At 47.6% G+C, this 23,541-nt stretch overlaps 6 protein-coding genes and 2 non-coding genes across 8 annotated transcripts; 5 read left to right on the plus strand and 3 right to left on the minus strand.

Annotated features, from left to right (window-relative positions):
- Positions 1-464: 464 nt before the first annotated feature.
- Positions 465-6,487, plus strand: PAAG_07353 (hypothetical protein; the record flags this gene model as incomplete). Its single annotated transcript, XM_015846207.1, has 5 exons — positions 465-1,315; positions 1,381-1,741; positions 2,500-3,456; positions 3,518-5,122; positions 5,192-6,487. 5 exons carry the CDS (start codon positions 465-467, stop codon positions 6,485-6,487), a joined length of 5,070 nt encoding a protein of 1,689 aa, XP_015700642.1.
- Positions 6,488-7,753: 1,266 nt separating this feature from the next.
- On the plus strand, positions 7,754-8,908 carry PAAG_07354 (lactonohydrolase; the record flags this gene model as incomplete). The annotated part of the gene is made up of 1 exon (XM_002790771.1): positions 7,754-8,908. The coding sequence occupies one exon, from the start codon at positions 7,754-7,756 to the stop codon at positions 8,906-8,908; it is 1,155 nt and encodes a 384-aa protein (XP_002790817.1).
- Positions 8,909-9,515: 607 nt separating this feature from the next.
- Positions 9,516-9,728, plus strand: PAAG_07355 (hypothetical protein; the record flags this gene model as incomplete). Its single annotated transcript, XM_002790772.2, has 1 exon — positions 9,516-9,728. One exon carries the CDS (start codon positions 9,516-9,518, stop codon positions 9,726-9,728), a length of 213 nt encoding a protein of 70 aa, XP_002790818.2.
- A 238-nt stretch (positions 9,729-9,966) lies between these two features.
- PAAG_12382 (hypothetical protein) lies at positions 9,967-10,173 on the minus strand (the record flags this gene model as incomplete). Its single annotated transcript, XM_015847879.1, has 1 exon — positions 9,967-10,173. One exon carries the CDS (start codon positions 10,171-10,173, stop codon positions 9,967-9,969), a length of 207 nt encoding a protein of 68 aa, XP_015702522.1.
- A 3,022-nt stretch (positions 10,174-13,195) lies between these two features.
- On the minus strand, positions 13,196-14,740 carry PAAG_07357 (C6 zinc finger domain-containing protein; the record flags this gene model as incomplete). Its single annotated transcript, XM_002790774.1, has 3 exons — positions 13,196-14,044; positions 14,114-14,455; positions 14,567-14,740. 3 exons carry the CDS (start codon positions 14,738-14,740, stop codon positions 13,196-13,198), a joined length of 1,365 nt encoding a protein of 454 aa, XP_002790820.1.
- A 1,809-nt stretch (positions 14,741-16,549) lies between these two features.
- Positions 16,550-16,676, plus strand: PAAG_12383. Its single transcript has one exon. It is a non-coding gene; the product is annotated as a tRNA-Ser (tRNA).
- Positions 16,677-17,612: 936 nt separating this feature from the next.
- PAAG_12384 lies at positions 17,613-17,728 on the plus strand. The gene has a single exon (XR_001551856.1). It is a non-coding gene; the product is annotated as a 5S ribosomal RNA (ribosomal RNA).
- Positions 17,729-21,416: 3,688 nt separating this feature from the next.
- Positions 21,417-22,148, minus strand: PAAG_07359 (hypothetical protein; the record flags this gene model as incomplete). The annotated part of the gene is made up of 1 exon (XM_002790776.2): positions 21,417-22,148. One exon carries the CDS (start codon positions 22,146-22,148, stop codon positions 21,417-21,419), a length of 732 nt encoding a protein of 243 aa, XP_002790822.2.
- Positions 22,149-23,541: the final 1,393 nt, after the last annotated feature.

The following is a 23,541-nucleotide window of genomic DNA, read 5'->3' on the forward strand; positions in this document are numbered from 1 at the left end:
AGTGTTCGATACGTCAGGACTGCCATTCAGATGATATATATTATTAGTTAGTTTTATCTATTAAACATGATATTGTAGTCTCCAGTGCCCAGAGCCCCTGCTTGCTGCTCACCCCTTACCCGGTCATCCCATGTCTTGAGCTGCCCAGGCATCCCAGGCACCCCAGGCACCCCAGGCTCCAGTGACGTCGACTGTGACTCTGAGAGAAGCTGTTTCTCGCCGCTCTTCCAACCTATCAGCCTATCCCAATCCTGTCCTGTCCTGTCCTGTCCTGTCCTGTCCTGTCCACCCAAATCCTCGCCAGCAACTGTCCAGCAGGCCAAACAATTTCAATAAAATCTATGCTTTCTGCAGAAGGGAAAATTCCCATTATCATCTCGGCCTCGTTGTTCCTCTGATATATATACTAAGCATCTGAATATTCATCTTATTTTAACTAGCCGGCAAAGCCACTCAAAGCTAGCATGGCACAACCCAAGATGAACGGCTCCCCTAAGGAAGTGGTGGGCCACATCCACCACCGCCCAGCAGCAAACTACAACCTCGCCATCCAGATCCTTCGCAGCCTCATCCTGATGACATGGTTCAACTGTTGTTGCCTTTGCATTATCATCACCCAACTTATAGGCGCACCCCTCTTCTTCATCAACCGCCACTACTTTAACAAATACATGGCCATGACTAAACGCTCCTTCGGCATCGCCATCACCGCCCTGACCGAATGGGGCTGTCCAACCCCCATCCGCGTCAGCGGGGATAAGAGCGTGCAGGGCCAGTTTGGACTGACGAGAGGCGGCAGCGCCAGCGGTGGCGCGAAGTTGAAGACGTATTTCCCCGATCGGATTGTGATGATTGCTAACCACCAGGTCTACACGGATTGGCTTTACTTATGGTGGTTCTCGTACACAGCTCAGATGCACGGGCACATCTACATCATTCTCAAGGAGTCACTGAAGTACATCCCCCTAATCGGCCAGGGGATGATGTTCTACGGCTTCATCTTCATGGCGAGAAAATGGGCAGCGGATAAACCACGCTTGCAACATCGGCTGGAGAAATTGAAAACGTACCATGAGAGTTGTAGCAGACCTGGTTTGCGCATTTTGGATCCAATGTGGCTTCTTATTTTTCCCGAGGGAACAAATTTGTCCCGCAATACGAAGCGCATTAGCGATGGGTACGGTGAAAAGCATGGGATTCCACCATTGCGGCATCAGATTCTTCCACGGTCAACAGGGTTATTCTTCTGCTTGCAGCAGCTCAAAGGCACCGTTGATTGGGTATATGACTGTACAGTTGGATATGAGGGCCCACCGTAAGATTTCAAAACCCAGTTCCTAATAAATGGCCAAGAGCTAACAGTCCATTTCATATAACTAGGAAGGGAAGCTACCCAGACGCCTTCTTCACCATCCGCTCCACATATATCCAAGGCCGTCCCCCAAAAGTCGTCAATTTCTACTGGAGGCGCTTCCCCATCTCTGAAATCCCGCTGGACGACCAGAACGAGTTCGAGGGGTGGATCCTCCAACGCTGGAGGGAGAAGGATGACCTCCTCGAACAGTTCTATGAGACGGGCCGGTTCCCGCCGTGTGAGTGGGAGTCTGATTTGATGGATGGTGAAGTACAGCATAACCACAGTGGCACTGGCAGTGACAAAGAAGTCACGGCTAATAACCCCAGCTATTTCGAGTCTGAAGTCAAGTTATCGTGGTGGGCGGAGTCGTTGCAGATATTTGCCGTTCTTGCGGTACTGGGTGCTGTGTTTTGTCAGCTCCCTAGGTTTTGGAAATGATGTGTTTTTGGATTTTGGTGTATGTTGTGGGATATACCCTTTGCTATAAGCTGTCCTTTTTGGAAAGGGAGGACTTATGTAGCTGCGTTGGATTTTTTGGATACTTTTGCTACTTGGTTTGTAGTTTTCATTTTCTATAATTTGTTTTCATTTGTTGGATAGAACGGTAATGATATAGTCGAGGTTCCCCCGGAAAAGGGAGATTTTGGAATATTAATACTATTACTTGGATGATTCGTCGTGTTGTTTGATAATAGCGACCTCGGACTATCTGCTCACGCGATAAATAGTATTGGCAGAGTTGCAAACAGCTAGTTTCAGAGGATATTTCGGTGCCATCGGCATTGCTCTATTCTTATGATATTCCAACAGCAATGATCAATATCATAAACTATCATTGCTGCCTGTACTTTGGCTCTTGATGGACTTTGTGTTTACTCCCCCGTAGACGCAGCCCCAAGGTCACGGGATTTGAGGATCACGTGCAGTACGCCAAAATTCTTACGTGGCGCGTGTTGTGGCTGGTGATTCTGTTGTTCACAAACCAAGCCACATCTCCATTAACTTTAGAAGCAGATCAAAAGTCAACATCCGTCGGGATACAGACATTCCTCTTTACTCTACTTATTACTAACTACCACAGACGGCCTGCTTTTGTTTGTGGCATGCAGCGTATTCCACTGACATCTCCGATAATGATCTAGGCCTTCCACCGGTCGTCCCCTTGCAGGCCTATCCCTCGCGCCGCCTTGCCTCTTCTCATACCCTCTGTCTCTCCCTTCAATCCCCAGACCCGCCCTGCGCTTTCAACCATGGCACCTCTACAAAATGGCTATACAAACGGTTCATCTACGGAGCAAAATTCCATTTCACCTGGCTCCCGCTTCTCTGATATTCCCTCCGCCATCGACATCCCCGCTTCCACCTTCGACAGCGAAGTCGAGATAAGCCTCGAAGAGCTCCCCGACGACCCCACTGAACTCTGCACCCTCCTCGACAACGAAAAAGCCGCAAAGAACTTTTGGGTCATCATCGCGCTCGCATATGCGAAGCAAAACCAAATTGACCATGCCATCGACATTCTCAATCGGGGTCTCTCGTCCCTTGCCCAGGGAATGACCAAGGAGAAGCTCGGCCTGCTAGGCTGGATCTGTTGGCTATACATGCTGAAAGCCAGGCAGGCTCCTCGTGTGGCCCTGGAGGGCCAGCTGGTGTCTGAAGCAAAAACTAAGGATTTCTACCTCCAAGCTGCTACGTCGATTCTCAACGAGGCGTCGCGGCTAAATCCCGCGTTTCCGCCTCTGTTTCTCGCACGGGGAGTTTTGTCGTTATTGCGCGCCTCGTTACATCCCCCCGCGAGGACTATTAGGCCCGGGACGGTAGATACTTCGGAACGAGTAGAGTCCTTGCGACAGGCTTTGAAATGCTTCGATGAGTCAGCTAAGGCTTTCGGGAACAGGAATGTTATGGCTATACTTGGTCGGGCGAGGGCGCATTATATGCTGGGTAGATATGCGGAGGCGCTGGAAGGTTACCAGGAGGTTCTGATGAAGATGCCTAATATGAGAGATCCGGATCCGCGAATTGGTATTGGATGCTGTCTGTGGCAGCTGGATTTTAAGGAGCAGGCCAAATCAGCTTGGACTCGTGCTTTGGCTTTGGTGCGTGCAGCCATCATGCTCATCCACTTCAAGAACATTACTAACAATCTGTACGACACAGAATCCTGAATCTAAGGCTGCGAATATCCTTCTTGGAGCTTACTATCTCTACGATAGCTCTCGTCATGCAACTAACGACCCGTCCTTCGGTTCTATATACAAGTTAGCCATGACGCAGTACACGCAGAAGGCATATAAACTGGACAAGGAGTATCCCATAACCTGTGCCATGTTTGGCGGTTATTTCCTCCTCCGCAAACACTTCCCAACCGTCGAAGCCCTTGCCCGCAAGGCGATCGAACTCACCGATGTCAACGCGATTGCTAGTGATGGATGGTATCTACTGGCTCGTAAAGAGCACTTCGAGGGAGAAGCTTCCAAGGCCAACGAATATTACAGCAGGTCAGATCAGGCCAGGGGTGGTAGTGACAAAGGGTATCTTCCCGCCAAATTTGGCGCTGTCCAGATGCAAGTTCAAACTGGCGACTACGATGGGGCCAAGTTCCGATTGGAGAAGATCATTCAGCAAACGAAGAATCCGGAATCAATGACACTTCTTGGTGCACTTCTTGCGGAGGAAGTGTTTGCAGCTGAAGCAAGTCCGCTCAAGGAAGACAAGTCAGCTGAGCTGAGGAAAGCTATTAGTCTTCTCGAGTCTGTTCGTGCATCATGGAAGGACGAGAAGAAAAGGCTCTCGCCCGATGAATCCGTTTTGCTCTACCTTGCACGGCTTTACGAGAACAGTGCGCCGGATAAGAGCATGCAGTGTCTGCAACAGGTGGAACAGATGCAGCTTGGTCAGATCCCGGATACGGATCGTCCCGAGGATATCGACGATGAAGAAACAATGACTAACCTGCTTCGGGAGAATCTATCTCCTCAATTGCTGAACAATATGGGCTGCTTCTTGTATCATGCTGAGAAGGTTGAGCAGGCACGCCATATGTTCCAGACCGCACTGAATGCATGTGTGAAGTCGCGAGAGAAAGACGATACAACCGACACAGACGCACTTGTCACGACGATCAGCTATAACCTTGCTAGAACTTACGAAGCGGCGTCTATGCCTGATGAAGCTAAGAAGGTGTACGAAGGTCTGCTAGAGCGGCACAGTGATTACACTGAAGCCAATGCGCGACTGACTTACATCGCACTTCGCCAAAGTCCTACCGACGAAGGGCCCAAGAAAATGGCCAAATTGTATGAACTGGAATCGACCAATCTCGAAGTCCGCGCCCTGTTTGGCTGGTACCTCAGCAAATCGAAGAAGCGGGTAACAAATATTGCCGAGGACCATGAACAGCGACACTACAAACATACGCTGCAAGGTTATGATAAACATGATAGGTATTCTCTTACGGGGATGGGTAACATCTACCTCCTTGCCGCTCGGGATATGAGACGAGATACCGAGCAGGACAAGGAGAAACGGAGGAAAATGTATGAGAAGGCTGTGGAGTTCTTTGATAAGGCGTTGCAGCTTGATCCGAAGAATGCTTATGCCGCACAGGGCATTGCGATTGCGCTTGTTGATGATAGGAAGGACTATACGACTGCGGTGCAGATCTTTACGCGTGTCCGGGACACGTTAAGGGATGCGAGTGTTTATCTTAACCTTGGACACGTGTATGCTGAGCTGAGGCAGTTTACTAGGTCCATTGAGAACGTAAGTCACTATCCTTCATTTGCTCAAAAACATAGTGTCGAGTTATGGTTTTTTCTCACTCAAATCTAGTACGAGGCCGCGCTCTCCAAGGACAGACAACGCGATACCCAGATCTTGGCTTGCCTAGGTCGTGTCTGGCTCTTAAGAGGAATGCATGAAAAAAGCCTGGCTGCAATGAACACCGCTCTGGATTGTACGCAGCGCGCTCGCGCCATCGCCCCCGAGCAAATTCATCTCGAGTTCAACGTCGCTTTCGTCCAAAACCAGATCGCCTTACTTGTCATTTCCCTCCCAGAAACGCAAAAGACTCTCCAAGACGTCCAAGCTGCATCCAAAGGTCTAGATGAGGCGATCAACACGTTCACCCAAATCTCCAAGGCCAAGAAACCCCCCTACCCACGTGGCGCCCTGGAGCAACGGGCGAATATGGGCAGAAATACCATGCGGAGAAAGCTCGAGCGGACCCTCCAGAGCCAGAAGGAGTATGAAGAGAAGAACGCGACGAAGCTGCAGCAGGCCCGGGAAGCGCGGGAGGCTGAGTTGAAGAGGCGTGAGGAGGAGAAGCGGAAGGCGGAAGAGGTTGAGAGAAAGAGGAAGCGGCAGATTGCTGAGGATCGACAGCGGTTGATTGAGGAGGCGCAGCGGCTTGCGGCCATACGTGCTGAGGAGGAGAAGGCGAGGGAGGAAGCGGAGTATACTACCGATTCTGAAACGGGGGATAAGGTGAAGAGGAAGAAGAGGGCGGCTGTCAGTAAGAGGAAGAAGAAGGATGGTGATGATGGTGCTGCTGATGGCGGCGGCGGTGGTGGTGGTGGTGGGAGGAAGTCGAAGGATCGGAGTACGGGTCCGGAGAGTGTGGTGGATTCTGATGCGGAGGATCAGCCGGCACCGCGCAAACGGAGACGACTGGAGAGACGGTCTGCGGTTAGGTCAAGTAAGTATAAGAGTAGTGAGATTGTTGTTGAGTCGGAGAGTGAGGAGGGAGAAGGTGGGGAAGGTGATCAAGCTAGGTCTGCCAATGGGGGGCCTGGGGACGCCGGCTCTTCTTCAGAAGTTGAGGATAGGGATGAGGATATGCGCGACGTTGCTAGTGATGGGGAAGACGAGGATGAGGATGCCGTTGTTCAGCGGCGGCGGAAGAAGGTTAATCTTCGTGTCGTAGATGAGGAGGAGGATGAAGAGGAAGAGGAAGGAGGGGAGAAAGCTGCGTCGCCGGGTGGGGATGATGCTGATGACCTTTTCGGAGAGGCTAGTGGCGATGAGGCTGGGGAGAAAGCTGGGAGTGAGGAGGAGGGGGTAGATAAGGATAACGATGTGGAGATGAAGGATCACGGGGACGATGGTGAGGATGAGGATGAGGAGTAAGGGGCATTTTCACTTTCCAATTTGTGTCTTTCTCACATGTAGCATCATGGCTTGTCTAAGGCGCACTACTCTAATTCAATCCCCCGTCCTGTCCTATTTCTTTTGTGTGCCCTGTCACTCCTCCAGCTCGTCGGCTCCATTCCACGAACCGATTTACCCACTTTTTCATCCATCGAGCTGTCCTCAGCATACATAGTATCCACACCCAACTCGGTTTATTTCCCAGCCTTCGGATTTCCCAAGATCTCGACTAAATATGTACACTTCAGAAGCTTCTTTTTTTTGATGTTCTCATTTCCCCTTGCCTGCTTCCATTTTCGATCTTGCTACAATTCTCTCCCTTTTTCCTGCTTGACAACGGTTTTTAATTATATATGTTTTCAAATCATGGGCTGGCGTCTCTTTTATCGGTGTAGTACAGCTCGCCCCATGTTTATGTATGCGAGAAGTTCAGCAACTTCCAAAGGCGTATTTCATTTCTCTCTCTCTCTCTCAACTTGCGTTTACACACTCTCTTTTCCCCTATCTTCTGTCCCTGACTCAGGTACCTGGACCAAGGCCTCTGCGTATGTTATCTCTACGTTCATACATTATCCACTCTAGGTAGCTAGGACGAAGGTGGACATTGATATATGGTTCTTCCTACTTCCCATATGCAGTTGCGCTGTATTTTCGACTCTTGCCTCTGGAGATATCGGGGTTAGATATTCAATGATATGTACGAATAGCACCGGTTTCGGCGATGATTCTGCTCCGTTTCCCAGTAGCCCCAACCCCTCATCGGGTCTGCATGGCCCCTCTTTAGAAAGTTGTAGGCACCCACCGGTGAAGCAAAGGGCCAGTCAGTCAATTGGGAGGAAGCGGAGAAGTTGGAGAACCGGTAACTACATCTTCAGCCGGCCTCATTGGACATGGTGGAAATCTCTGCCGCACGCAAACCAAGGAAACTCTCCTGTGGAGAACAACGGCTCGCCCTGCGATAGAGTAAATATAGAGATTGCTGGAGACATATGTTAATATACCCCTTCCTGGTTCCATTCTCCCTTACGTTCCGCCGGGTGCAGCGGGGTGCAGCATACAGTTTCCCTCCTCTCGGTGCTGACTGCAACAAACCTCAGGGACGGCTCAATTGCCGACAAGGCTTCATGCGACTCGGTTTGATCAATCGACGTCAATTCTCAAGTTTAATGCCATTAGCTACAACTCCTCAAACCGCTGCCCAGTTCCCTTGTCACAAACTGCGCAAAATAAAGTTAAACCGTAAAAATGACGATCGGCCGTTCTCCACCCGTCGCTACATTCGACCGCATCACCTACGTCGACAACAAGCGCGCCGCCACTGATATCTCATATGCGCGTTCCTTCACCTCGCCACCCTCCTTCGTAGTCTATAGCGATAAATTCGCCCACGATGTCATCGGCAGCAGCCCGCAGCTTACCCTAGTCACCTCTCGCACGGGCCAGAATGACAGGTTCGCCCACGAAGCAGGGGTCTACGTACCAAGCACAAACAGCGTCTATTTCACATCCAACTACCAAACCAGCGACCCCACGATCGACCTCTACGCTATTAACCTTGACACCTGGCACATCGAGAAACTCAACTGTAAGCCCGGTTTCGACGCCGTAAGCCAGCCTAATGGCGGTTGTAATTACCAGGGTAAGGTCCTCTACTGCGCCCAGGGTGATATTGGTCGGTCGAAAGGCGATGGCAGTGACAGCAGCAGCGACAAGCCATCCGCCCTAGTTCTTGTCGACCCCGTCGCTGGCACCACAGAGACCATTCTAAACAACTTCTACGGCCGTGAATTTTCCTCAATTAATGACGTCGTCGTTCACCACGGTACGGGGGACATCTGGTTCACGGACCCGCCATACGGGTACCAGCAGGCATTTCGCCCGACTCCTTATTTGCCAAAACAAGTATATCGCTTCAGTCCGGCAACGGGCCAATGCTGGGCCGTCGCGGACAAGTTTGAGATGTGCAATGGGCTTTGTTTCAGCCAGGACTACAAGCGCATGTATGTCACGGATACGGGCGCGATACAGGCCCACGATGGAATCGGCAATGGGCATAATTTTTCATTCCGCGGCACGGGCCTGGCTTCTATTTATGTTTACGATGTGGTTGAAGGCGGCACGAAGTTGGCGAATCGGCGGCTGTTTGCCTATTGTCACCAGGGGGTGCCGGATGGGATCAAGTGCGATGAGAAAGGATATGTGTATTCTGGGTGCGGAGATGGGGTGCATGTTTGGGATAGTGAAGGGACTCTGGTGGGGAAGATTGTTGTTGGTGGCGAAACGGCGAATTTCTGCTTTGCACCAGATGGGATGTGGATGTTTGCCGAGGAGAATCTGTGGTTTTGTAAGTTGAAGGCCAAGGGGGCGTTGGTGCGGATTGAAAGTGGATCGCGTGAGTGAGATGTAAAGGGGGGGGGGGGGGGGAGAACGAAAAGGAGAAAGTAACCTGCCTGGGGGATTCCTACTTCAGTGCTGGTTTGGGGGGGGGCTTGCGTATCAAAGGAGCTATAAGCAGAGAAAGGGTAAAATGGATAATACATGTCGAGCAGATGTATCTCTTGAATTTTTTTTTTGGGGGGGGCCAGTCAAAAACTGCAGGACAGCTCAGGTTGTGGATATCAATCATTAATATACAACGTAAACCATGTCAGGAATCAACATTTCGTTCCCCACGACGGCGGCAACGTGGACAGGAAATCACATTTCCCCAAATAAAACCACTCAGTGAGCTCATTGGAATGGGAACCATCATCCAGGGAATTGCCATTACGACTGTGGTTGTGATTGTGCCCCTGATTTGTAGTTATGTGGATTGGCCCTGCACCTCCTCAGATATGCTATTCACCTGCCGCCGCCGTGCTATTGCTGTTGGTTATCGTTATTCATCATATACCAACATCTCTGTGATTTACATCGCCTCCACCCTTTTTCCCTGAACGTCCTGCGCGAGTCGCGCCTCACACCGCACAATCAATTCCTTCAACCGGCCCACAGTCCGGTGGACGAGATGCTGTCTCGCACAGGGACAGTGGCTGAAAACATCGAGAACCTTCCTGCTCGTGCTAGTCACCAGAACTGGGTCGACATCGACATGCGCTCTGTACCGGGTCGCTCCTTTGAGAAGAAATACAGCCATGAAGAGGCGAACATGGATGGGGTGGAAGAAGTGCGGCACGCATCGTTTTTGTTGGGAGAGCAGGGCAAACCGCGCTCCAGGTAACGTTTGCATGGAGGATTGTCATTGTCATTCTCCATGTTACATTTTGTCTGTATAAAGGGGTAGCTTTGGTCAATGTTAACATGCCCCTGATAAAAAAAAGTGCAGGACGTCTTTTGAGTAATCGAAGGAATTTACAGATGAGATTTGGAAAAAGAAAGATAGTCTACAACAACCTTTTTGTTTTCTACAAGCCGGTCATGCCGCCGATTTGCGACTGGTAAATCCAAACAGATTTAAATCATGGGACGTCTGGGGGACCTGGGGGAGTATCAAAGGCCATGTTGTTCTCCGGCGGTTGATAGACGGCAGTGACATTTCCGCCGTAAGGGTTGTTCGACGGGCTGGTTCCGGTCTCGACACGCCGCGGAGGTTGCAGTGGAGGCAGCACATTACTGCTAGAGGTAAGCTCCGTCTTAGACCACGTTCGTTTTCTAGAGAACTTCATTATTGTCAATGCTGGGGACGTGAGATGTGGGGAGCCGGAGGAATCCAAGATATGAGGAAGTCTGCCTCAAATTAAAGGCTGGCGACTACGTGCCGTTCATCGGCTTCCAGCCGGCAGATTGCGGAATAAAGAAGAGAGCGAGGAAAAGGGATAACTCATTGTGCAGTAACTCATGGATTTTCACAAGTTGGTGAAGATTCTGATGATAGCTCAGTTGCCATTTGTTGTGGGCGAGTCAGGGTGATATTCCCAGCACCATGTCCTCACCAAGCTAAATAGCTAATTCTTCCTCAATGCCCTTCTATTACACAGGAGTTTACGGGGAAAAGATGCATCAATGTAACTCACTGAATTTATCTGGGGTCGAAAAGCCCTAGTTCGTGTGCCAGAGCGCAAGATAAGTTACATATCAAGACATTCAACTGCCAATCCTATCCAACGCGATCGCCGAGAGCCCTTATAAGACCAATTAAAGTAGTATGAGGGGTATCTCATCCATATATATATATATATATATATATATATATATATATATATATATATATATATCCAAAACTACTCAAGTCAAAACACAACGGGATAATTTCAAAAAGCCACCTTTCAGGTCCCTAAACTATCCCCCTCAGATCATGAACTTCCCACCATCTCCTTCATTGGACTTCCCACTGGCTGACAGCAAGGGACAGCGTAGGCCTATTTCTTGCTGCCACTGGGAGCGGTGTAGGTGGAGGAGCCTTTGCCGTTGCTGTAATAGGTGCTGCCACTGGGGTTGCTGGTAGTAATAGGAGCCACTGCTGCAGGAACAAGGAGACGAAAGAAGATCAAGGGTCAGTCAGTGAGTGTGAGTGCACCGAGGACAGGACCGCCAACGATGCATCCATCCCTCCCTCACGGCTATTCCGTAAATACACGGGGGTATATTTTCTGGGGACTGTGCGGAAACTCACCTGTTGGAGTAGTGGTAGGAGTTGGAGTTGGCGGCTCCGGAGCCGTAGTCGCGGGAACAATAGTGATTTCCCTAAGCATCCAGATTCCATGCAACGGGCGAGATAAATGAGACTGCTACTTAACCCAGAGAGCGGTTAATGAATTGTGTTCCAGAGGACTTGTAGGTGTAGCCTCCAGAGGAGTTCGAGCTAGTAGAGGAGTCCGGCATTTTGGGTAAATATTCCGTAGCTCTCTCGTTGGAGTCCGCAGGATATTTAACAAGCTAATGTCGATGATTGACAAAGAAGAGCAAGTTGATAGGTCTCGGAGGATTCCTGTTGTTTGTTAACGATCTATTTAAATAAAAACCAAACAGCTAACTAAGCGAGCCCTGATGTAAGTTGGTTTAACTAGTTATTAGTTGGTAGGATTGGGATATTTAACTTGTCCCGCGAAGTAGTTGGTGGAATATAGGGTTGCTTCTATGCTTGAATATTTGTGAGAGAGAGAGAGAGAGAGAGAGAGAGAGAGAGAGAGACCTGCCCTCGCTTTGGACGGGAACATATATCACATATATCCATGGAGATGAAGGCCCTTGAAAATGAACGTGGAATGGCCAATGCAAGTGAACCCCCGGGCTCTGGGAGATCTGGGAGGGTACCGGTAGCTGGGCAATGACACGCCGGCTTTGACTTCAAATGTTTACTCTATTATTGGCCCCATGAAATGAACGAGGAATATGTGCAAATATCCGTGGTGAAAAGGGGCACGAGCAACATGCCGCGCCTGCGTTTGCTTGTGGAGGAAACACATATTTTATGGCAGCGCAGTTGTCTCATGGATAACTATTCTTTACTGTTGACGGGATCATCAAGAGCACAATTGGAACCATCGATCCAAATGTTTACGGCTCTATTTCGCAGTCAGCCTCCCCAGGAAATTACCAGCCATCGACGGAGTTTGCGATAAAACACTCAATGGGCTAAGGTCTCCTCATTTGCCAATGCGGAATTTCCGCTACATGGCAATCTGTCTTGAGGAGGTATGCGATAGCACATCCATGAATCCATCCCCCTTCAGCTCTCCTCAGGATTACTAAATAGTCAATGCTTCTTTTTGGAAGAGTACAGGGAGACACATGGGATTTACATGACCCTTTTCCAGGGCCAACTACGTTGCCAGGGTTTCATTCAATATTTGATAGGTCACTTTGAGTCTCGCCCAATGACAGACTTCTGTTAGCACTCCAATCAAGATCCAAGTACCGGTTCACCAAAATTGATAGATCAACTTCCAACCTGCTCCCAACGTCGTTGGTATTGAGAAGATCAAGGACTTAAAAGGGATATTTGGGCGCTTCTCTTTGGTTGCATCGGTAGGCTAGTTCCATATTCCATAGATCCTAACAGTAATTATATAGACAACTAAAGGCAAAAGGCCCTGATACACCTGGGCTCTCCTATTGTTTGTCTTAAAATCCCCTAGCAGAATTTCCATGTGCAGAATCAAAAAGTGGAAGGATAAAATATCGTTTATGGAATCTAAGCCTGCGAAGAAGTCGAATGCCGGCTCACTGTTGGCCTTGCGCTATTTCCTAGCTTCAAGGAAGAGGTGATTTTGACAGTTCAAGTTAATTGTCGTATTTTTTGGAGAAGCCCAGATCGGCAAAGTTGGCTTAATTTTTGGAAGGGAACGGACGCATTTGACTGACATTATTATGATTTTGCATCTAAAACTAGATCAAATATGAGCGTCGCTTTAGCTTTTCCATTTCAACAAAGGGGAACCAAAATGGGTTCAGAATTCGATAACGTCCTGCCGAAATCGTCACTTAACTCTGGGGTAAATATATCCCAGAGTTTTTTTAAACTTCAGAGTGCCTTTTCGAATTTAAACTTTCGAAGCTTCTGAGACATTTTGCTACCATTGCCGCCTTGGTAGTACCACCGCAACTTACACCCATTGATGAAACAACAACATCCGGAAACCACCCGCCCGAACTGGCCACCCGAAACAATCGGTGTAGGATGAGAAACAGCACCCAGCTACCGTCGATACGCCGTGGCTATCGGAAATCCATTATCCCCCACCCGGGTCAAGGGAAATCAATAGCATGGATACGTTCTTGGCCGATCATTTCATCGAGAATGGGGGGGTCGAAAATATAGCCGCATCTCTCAGCGGGGTACCGGAGCAGATTCACAATTCGTTCATCTTCATTGTGTTCGAGATACATGCAAATTGCGAAACATTCAGAATGGGCTCTGGAGTATATCCACCACTGCTTCTCTTCACACATCTTCCCGAGCCAGTAGCTTAATATGAGCAGTGCCTTGGGATCTTTCTTCTGGAGGAGACTAGTATAAGCTGGCTCCAGTCTCCCCATGAATGGGATCAACTTTGAAAAGTTACCTCCGTCCGGTCTGAGACTTAACATCGGACTAAGCAATCGAAGTGGCCAGTGGTATGGACTGGTCTCACCAGTGGTCGTTTCATTGATCTGGCACAGCTCTGCTAGTCCCCGGTGCAATCCATCCAGGCCGGGAGTGTTGCATTTGGAGCTGCAATCCGCATCATCGTACTCCTGGAAAACTTTGAGCCATATGCTTTGTCGTCGTTGTTCCTCCGAGACAGCTTCGAGGATATACTGCAGCCCGGATTGGCCAAGAAGCCAACTAAGTTTTGTGGGGTCCGACGAAAATATCCAAGAGTCAGAAGGATTGCATTCATCGGCGGCGAAAATGACAGTGCTCAATAGCATGCAGGCAGACAAAAGAGGGTCCATATTGTGTTCGTCGATTGACTTCGAGATTTCCTTTCGGTATAGTTGTATTGCACGTTGCCAGTGGATCCCCGCAAATATGGCATACGTTTTGTCATGTGGCAGAAGATGGCGGAGATGCGTTAAAGCTACTCCGAAAATAGCATGCATGAGGTACGGGGCCTAATGAGAGAACATGCTTTAGCCGTTTAAACGGGGTATAGCCGAAATGACAAACGGATTGTACAGTACCTGGAAAGCAACCTGGATCATTTCGCCGCCCATGACTAGCTTATGGGTGTTTGACAACGAACAAGCCTGCGCGGCCATGGTCTTGAAATGACTAAAATACTTTACGGTGTTATGGGTTGTTGATCTGGACATATTGGGTCGGATCACCCGTTCAATTCTATCGGCCAAATCGACCATGGACACGGATAACTGCATACCCGAAAGCGAAATCTCGACACGAGTTGCCTCCCGACCAAATTGTGCAAGTGATCCTGTTCGACGAGGTTGGGCTAGAGCTACGACGTAGTCACAGCATATCCCATGCGTGTCACATTTTCGACACTTTGGCTTTGTCTCATCGCACTAGAAATGGAAATTATTAACACATGCTGTACCGCGAACGCGCCAAGTTCTTTCGGGAAATGGGATTCTTAACTAGGGAAACCAATCGTTACCCAACCTCTCGGTACATACCTTGACTCTCCGTTTTCTACAGTTCAAGCAGCCAGTTCGGGACTTGCGATGGGGCCGACGAGCATGGTAGACAGCATCTTTTGGTTCGCCACTCTTTCCCCCGGTTTTCTTCGAGGATTTGTTTGGATCTGAAACGCGGAAAATTAATTGGTTTTTGACGACACGGCTTGTCATCATGGTACGTGGTCGATGACTGTGAGGTCTATCTCAAAGAATATCTTGAGACGAAGGTCTCATAAACGAGAAGCGATTACGATGAAAGAGGACAACCCTGCCCTGTTCAGGAAAAGAGATCGATATTCTGAATCCGAGAACTAACAAGAGTTAGTCTCGAAAGGAGCCAAGCAGAAGCTTTTGAATGCGCAGAAAATGGACAAGACCTGCCAGCTGTCCACTCCTGGGCTGCTTTCGTGTTTTCTTCTTGGGACATGGTAGCGAAAACCGGATGATTTGCCGACAGCCTGTCCATTCCATGATGATCTCCTCATGGAATGGCCGAGTTAAATGTTCAGCTTCGTCAAATGCAGGCCATCCCCGTGGCTTGCCGTGGTTCTGTCCAGTGATCGTGAGGTTCCAAGACACATCCCAAGGCTCAGCCCGATCACGGCGCTAGCACAAAGGTGGGAACAGCTCGTCTTCGGCGGGTGACGAAGCTCGCCTTCACACTCCACGTGGATGTATATTCTTGGGTTCTGATTAGCCCCTGAATTCTTTACTCCCAGACAGTTCGACAAATGTGGCCGTAGATTCTATATTTCTTTTTGGCTCAGCTTCTTGTTTTTTAAATGTGTGCATTTCAGCAAAGAGCGGAGTCATTCTCAATTGAACGGGTGTTGGTTTTTCACAATCTGCGGATTCCTCTGAAAGATGCTTGAGAAACGGGAACATCCTCCAGAATGCCTACGATATGAATGCAACAACTGTGTGTGTGTGTGTGTGTGTGTGTGTGGCACTGAACGTAACAACTTTATTTGGCGGGTTTGGCAAGTTACATGAACGGAATTGGCGGTGGAAATTGGCGGCCACCCCAAAAAATGAGAGCCATTACAAAAGCCGGTATTGGATACCAAGACAATCAGCATCCAGACCGAGCACTTTGGTAACTCCTTGAAGTGCATCGCCTATTATATCTAATACCGTACTTATTCGTGGATACTAAGGTACCCAGGCACAGTCCAAGTCAGTATATCAGTATATACTGTAAATATCCCTTGATTCCTTCATTGAGGTTTGTTTTCCCGGGTTGGTCAAGAGTATCGCCTAGCAGAAAGCTTCGTCACCATGGCCAAAATGGTCTTGTCAACTATCGCTATAGTTGCCCCCTTACTTCAATATATTTTCTTTCTGTTTTTGTTTCAGCAAGAAGTATCTTTTCCAGTGTTTATCTCGGATATGCTACCTACCCATTCAGTCGCTTGGCTAGATACCACAGAGTCTGGGTTGGGACTAGGAACTTGCGCCGACATTCGATTGCTGAGCTCCAATCCCGGGGGTACTGAATTTATATCTGTTCATCTGTTGCTCCTGTCAATACAAGGCAGTATAGATCTGGTGAAGGTAGTATTGGGAGGGCAGGCAAATTGAAAAAAAATAAAATAAAATAAAATAATAAATAAAATAAATAAAAATAAAAATAAAAATAAAAATAAAAACAACCATGGAGAATGCTGTATTTTAATCTGTACATGGCAATGTGTAACTTAAGACCTGATAATACACCTATCGAGAAGCCAATGATCTAGGTCACGGGCTACTACTAACTATATTAAGGAAATGTCACAGCCTCCACAAAAGTGAAAATAAATCTGAGTTGACGGATTTAAAAAACATCCAAAATATCCCATACATATAAAATTTTTTTTTTTTTTTTTCTCGAAAACTTGCAAGATGATACTTTAGCTGATGCTGGGAATCCACAAGTTGCAGAGAGGAACCGGCCAGGTACAAAACCCAGGGGCGGACAACTCAGACGCTGGTAACCAAGGCACAGTGGTAGAGTGGTTAATACGTGAGACTCGAATTCCGCCGGAGCGAGCGATCTGGCCCGCTTTCGGTAAACTTAGACCATCTCATGCCTTCGGGCGCGTAGGTTCGAATCCTGCCTGTGTCGGAGATTTTCTTTTTTCCCTTCCAACCTTAACGTCTTCTTCTTCCCCTTTTGATAGATACCACGATGATCAACTTTAATAATACCCTCCTGTATTCTCCTGTGTATTAAATCATAGGCTCCGGCGGTTCGGGAAATCAGGTTCTTTTTACAACTTCTTTTTCTATGCTGCATTGACAGGCAGAAAGAAGCCACTGCCTTCTTTTCCAAACGTTGCATTGTAAATAAGGGGTGCTGTTGAGTTGTAAATTGTCAAAGATATCCTCAAACAGAGCTTTCTTTCAACTTGCCCGATGAACAAACCTCTCACGCCAGACGCTCCTTTCGGGAAGCGAGGGCGAGTGATTTCTGCGGAGAAACAGTTGGTCGGAATAACTCCGTGTATTCTCAGAACAAGAAATAAGGATTGGCGTGATTCTATTGGAATTTTCAGGTCGTCCGAACCCAGCTGATTGCTCAGTCAATTGCACAGTGCTGCAAGGAGTAGTTAGCGATGGTTGGAAGACGCGAGTTGATGCACGAAAGAGGATAAGTAAGGAACCCCGGAAACTATCTGAGGTATCGTCGTAGATCTGCGGCTTTCCGCGTGTGTGCCGCACACAACACCGCACCATCACCATGGCACCTCAGCGAGCCGGCCCCGAAGGCACTTGAAAAGTTGAAAGACAGCCATCCCGACATGAAGAGCGGGAAGTACGTCTGCTTCTGTCCGACCTTCAGGAACTCAATCAGTGCGACCTATCTCTCACAATTCCCGGTTCTGTCGCTGTTCTTCCCAACATGCAATCGCACCTGGAGTTCCGGAGTACATTCGGTCAACAACCATGTTTTTGTGAATGAGTATATCCGTAGGGTTTTGATGCACGACTTCACTGTAAGTGGCGGTTATTCCAAATAAAACTGGCTCTATAATCTGCTTTGAAGCAATTGATAGCACATACGACCACAGGGAGTGGAAAACAGGGCTTCCCGTCCGCTCAGCCGTACTTAAGCCACTCGCCGGCCGGTTAGTAGTTGGGTGGGTGACCACCAGCGAATCCCGGCTGTCGTATGTTTTTCTTCTATTTGCCAATGTGGATTGTGATTTTTTCGCTCTATAAAAACAATAATAATAACACACCCAACCCGTCAACAATCCGACAAAGTTTCCCTGTTCTTTAGAAATGCAGTCTCAAAAACTCCACTTTGCCCATGGCACCACCAAAAAAAAGGCCACCACTATGGGCACGCCGCAATATACGAAATGGTGGTTGTGCCATTAGCGGCACGATTAATGCCTAGAGACTCGGGGCTCCCGTACCTAAAGCCCTAGTAGTGATCTCTGGCTTGACTCATGCTGAAATCGATGCCTAACTGCATGGACCCCTTCTTCCACGTTACCTTGAGGAATGATTGATCCCCAAGAAGACTTGCTCGATCCAATGGTATTAACCATATTCTTTTCTCTTTTCTTTTCATTTTTCTATTAAACTACGTCCATTTTATAAACTAAACGATGAATGATGATCGAAGAAATTAGAAACACATGTCACTTCAGCATGGGTCGAAAACTCGGGGAAGACAGGTGGTTGAATGTTATTATATTCAAATATCACATAGCCCATCTCACTCACCGAGTCGGGTCGATGTCTATTTTTCAGTCATTCATTGAACCATTCTTCCATTCTTGTTGGATTTGTTTTGGTCAATCAATCTTCTGTCGCTTTTACTTAGCATAGACAGTTTAATTTTCCTCTGAATAAGATCTAATCAAGAGGCCAGAAGGGTGGGATCAAGGGAAGGACAGAAACGATGATAAGAACCGTGAATGGAGCTTCGTATCATCATCACTTTACACATATTCCAGCACATAACACAGTGGGATATACCATTTTCAGCTGTGCAGCCTTTGGATGTTGATGTAAATAATCGTCCCTGAGGAGCATTATTTTCGAGTTTATTTTGACTTGGTGTTTACAACATCAACTGCCGGTAAAAACGGAGGTTGAAGATGGAATAGAAAGGGGGGTCACCCCTGAACCAGGAAAAGCTTACCCCCAACCACCTTTTCAAGTTCCCACCTTTATTTAATAAACGGAGAATCCAAAGACTTCGCTTCTTATAATTTCAATTTTGTCACTGCTTCATTGCAACCAAGTACCCAGCGACATAGAATAAACTGTCCCTTTTCCTGGTTCCTGATCAATCCTGACATGAAAATTCCCTGAAAGCCAATGATCACCGAATCCACAGCTGACAGACACCCTTGAGCTGGGCGGAGTCTTCCTCGCCTCTGCCATATTCTTTCGTCAGAGAGAAGACATACAAATCAATAATCAAAGCTTTGTGATTCTAAATTTAGTTTCTGATCGTCAGATTTCTAGTTCTCGGTAAACTCCACCTAACAGCAGCACCCGAATTTCATAGATCTGGACCTAAATAACGAACGGAGAACTCTTAATTGACGGAGATGGGCTGTCTCTCCTGCAGAAAACACACTTTATAGATGTTCTACGTCTACAAACAGACAGCAGTAAACACGGCTATGTCTCCGTTGGCCATGCTTATGCAAACATTGCAGTCAAGCGCCGGATGCCACCAAGAAGTGAATTGGTCAATCATATAACTTACCTTGGAACTATCAGGAGAGGACTTCGGGATTCTTACTCTGGGGCATTCATTTATTAGAAGTGGATGCCAAATTACGGCCATTTGCATGCCGATCTATCTTCAAGGCCAGTTTCTCTCTTCTTCCCATCTCGAATTTGCCTTTTCCTGACTTTCATTTCGAGTTTTCCTCCCTTCGTTGCCTTGTTCTACAGTTCTATGCGATCGTAAGAGCATCTGGAGGATTTTATCTTCGATTCATTAAGACCGTTTGAAAGCTCACATGGGTTACTAACTACAAGTAACTATCCTTTCCATATTGAAGGCGCTCGAGCCGGGTTTCCTCCGCCGTAACCCCGTTTGGGTTGCGAAATCCCCAAGATACTTCATAGTTTCTTCAGAGGAACTGAGCATGCTTGTGGTATGGGTAGGATAATAATTTAATTGCGCAGAATAGGTGCTTCCCAGGCACTTTAACGCGAGTTGTCCTTGTTGCTGTCAGAGACATGAAGCTCTTTGCTTGCCTTGACGTTTAATATTTGAGAAATCGCTCCACACCGGGAGCTTGCAGTATTTAGCCCGTCTTGTTTTTCAGATAAGTGGTCCGGCCCTTTACTGAGCACCTAGTGACTACCATCCGTGATCAGGAAAATGACCCTGTTTGTTTCGGCATCGCTTTCATGCTCAACACCTAAATCATCATAATCGGTGTCTCAACCAATTTGCCATGATTTTTATCTATTTGAGACCTGAAATCCAAACCTGTTGATGTTGATGATGTTGGTTAGTTACCGCAGATCACTCTTGGCCTGCGCCCAGGCACAAGCCGTTATTTACTGGCCACGGTTTTGTTTTTGCCGTGTGCAAATTCAAGTAGTGGGCTGGTTGCGTGGATATGATGACACTAGATGGGATTGGGAGGAAGAGCAATAGCAGCATATGGCGCTCAGATTGGAAATGGACGTTTGTTTATTATATCGCCCTGTTTCTTCCTGGTATCCACACGGGAATGGGATGAGAAATGACCGAAGAGGAATGTCTAATCCAAGTCTCGTCTTTTCTTCTTTATGCTGCGATATCCAGGGGCTTACCATCGCGGCACGATGGACGAAAAGTCAATGGGGGCCTCGCAGCTTTGGGGTCTACCATTGGGATCTAAACGCGGGACATCAAACCGAAGCACGAGAAGGCTCACAACAAAGCCGCATGATGGCTATAAAAAGCCTCCAAGAAACTCACTTGAGAAACGGTACATTTATCATTCTTCTTGTGTGGACACTTCTTCGTATTTTGGCAGAAAATGTCACGCTCTACCCCCCTTGGTAAAATTTGCCCAAAACGGTTTCACTGTGATCGCGCTGGAGCGAGAAGAAGCCGGGAGCGAACAGTGTAGTAGGCCAGGAATTTAGTTGAAGGGGCAGCTAGCAAACACCTCAGAAATAAATAGGGTTACATTTGAAATACGCGATCGGTGGGACTCTTTCATCTAGAATTGAGCTCAGGAGTTAGCTCTCTTTTTGAGATCCGTTCCTGATTCCAACAATTAGTTAGCTTATATTAATTACATTTCCAGAGTCGTTTATTTGCATCAACTGGGTACATTAAGCTAGACTCGGGCAAGGGCCCGATTTGAAGAGGTGGCTTAGAAAAGAAAAGAGATGCAGATAATTGAATATCAACGGACTGACCTTCCGGTTGAACGAAAATCTGCAGAATCCTTTCTTTCTTTCTTTCTTTCTCTTTTTCTTCTTCTTCATGGAGCATCAATTACTCTTGGCTGAGGTATGTGCACATCTTTAATTAGCATGCTTTGTTAGAATTGCAGGTTTACGGGGTGTGTGTGTGTGTGTGTGTGCACTTTGCGAACAGATTTGACGATGCAAACAACAAAGTTGTCAGTGATCATACTCTAACAATGACACAATTTTCTGGAACGTATGTGAAATTAAAGATTGAAAAAGAATTTCATATCCCACTAGCTTTTTGAACTAAAATTCTCCGACATTCAAGAGCAAATGGAAAAGGCGCTAAGTACAAATTGGAAGACACAAAACATCGACTACGACTCCTTTGTGGACATCGTAACGTACCGCGTAGCACCAGATCCAGCATATCATGAGCCACCCCGCCCCCTCTGTCCGTGGAAACACATAGGCCTTAAACAAAAGCTACATCTCCAAAGAATGGGGTGATGTGAAAGCTCGCCTTATCTGGTGGATTCCAACCACCCAACTGCTGGTTCGGAAAATTGGCAGGGGACGTGATGGTGCGTAAGAAATTCATCCTCCAACGCGTGCCGCAGAGTTTTCCTGGTGCATTAAACAGTGCCAGCGGTATTTTGACATCCGATACCCAGTTCTTCTTGTTGCGGTTGAGGGTTGTTTTCGCTGTAATTCCATCGCCTATAGGATCGGAAATAAACGCGTGATCAAACGGGGTACCCTCCTCGCGGACACGGGAGGGATTGTATATGAATGACTGGTAGGTGATGTTGTTTGGGTTGACTTCAAACTCGAGGTATGTCTGTGGTGCCTCCGTGCCGTAACCGACGAATGCCTCCATCACCGAGTACTCCCAGATATTATCGTTTGTGTCCTGTTCGGGATTGAAATGGAAATGCTCTTCATCAAATGCCGTGAAGGTTAGACGGAGTTCGGAGGACCTTCCCGTGGTGTAGCAGAGGTCGACTTGGGTTTTTGGAAACTTTGTTCCCTTAGGAACGGAATTGCTGAATTTAGCCGTGCCTTTCTTTGGGCATCTGGGAACATAGACAATTGGTCTACGTCCAGCAGTAGTTGGAACATCGGCAACATTTGTGGCATTTGGCGCAGCGGAAGAGCCGGATATTGCCATTGCCAGGGCACAGAGCAGGATGGAATTGAGATACATTGTGGCCTTGGGGAAAGTAAGAGTGACTCTGTGAAGGATGTAGTTAGCAACTGTAGAGGTCGAAGAGAGGCAAAACAACACCTGTCATGGGAGAGGCTCACATAAATAAACATGCGCCGCCTGGGTATATAAAACGCAGCTGCACTAGGGGAAAGATCTCCCCCTTTAACAAGTGCCTCGCAAGCTAGCAGAGCATGTCTATACGAACCGCTCAAGAGCCTGATTATCTCGGCAGAACTCCAGAATCGTCCTTTGTCCAGTAGCTCTTATTTGTAGCATTCCGTACCTACTGCTAGCCGCAGTCTGATTCTTTTCCTTTCTTGGTCAAGCTATCCATTTTAGTCGTTCATCTCATAAAACCCGGCCATACGCTTTTGTTCCACGGCAAAGACGATGAAAGCGACTGCATATGTGGTTGGACGTCACCAGCTCCGCTGCGAAGATCAGTTTCGTCCACATCCCAGGCAGCAGAAGGGAAAGCGGGCTGTTTCGCACGCAGGGGTACTGCCTTGCTTTTCCATAACTGCACTGGAGAAATATGGTGAAGTTGCATTCAGGCTTGGGAAGAAGCCTGCTAAGCGGCGCTAAAAGAATTCTAAGCCCCGTCCTCTGGCAACGATGAGTTGTTGTAGCGAGATCGATTAACGCCTCGCACCTCCCCAGCTGAAATCTCTTTCTCTCTTCTTTCTTCCAATGAATGCAACTTCAATACATGTTAAGCGAATGGCAAAGTTGCAAACTCTCTAGAGCACACCTTGCTGGCTTGTCCATCGTGTGTTCATTTCTGCTGCTGCTGCTGCTGCGGCTGCTGCTGTTGCGGGAAAAGATATTTCGTTTGAAATGGCGAGCATGGTTTTCGAGGCTCTACATGCCAATGCTCAATTTTCCAATTTTACATTAAAACCTCAGGAGGCAATCAAATCTGATGTGGAGGGAGCAGCTGAGACTAACCCGGGATATAAAATCTTAGGCTTGGCCATCGATATGCGAAAACTGCACTCATTACGGTGACACCGTTCATTTGGAAGATTATTGAAGCAAAAACGCCGTAAGGCAAATCTAGGAATTAAACACGCTATTTCGCCGGTTTCTCGATGCTGCTATTCAGACATACTTATGTGGTCATCCATCCGCTGGAAGATGATTTTGATGCAGTCTCCGACGTTAGCAAAGTTTGTTGCTTCGGCATGTTGAAGCGCTTCTGCAATTCCAATATCAAGGTCAAACTACGGGGTAGGTTACATAGCACAGAAATTCCTCACAAATACTCTTTTTTCATCTCTATTATGTGCGTAGCATTAATGTAAATTCCAGCATATTCTTGAAGCATGAAATTCTTCTCATTTCTTTGTAGTTAACTAACATAACTATGCTTGAAAAAGGCTCAGAGTAC

Source organism: Paracoccidioides lutzii (assembly GCF_000150705.2).
Source record: "Paracoccidioides lutzii Pb01 unplaced genomic scaffold supercont2.23, whole genome shotgun sequence".
In the NCBI taxonomy this organism is placed as follows: Eukaryota; Fungi; Ascomycota; class Eurotiomycetes; order Onygenales; family Ajellomycetaceae; genus Paracoccidioides; species Paracoccidioides lutzii.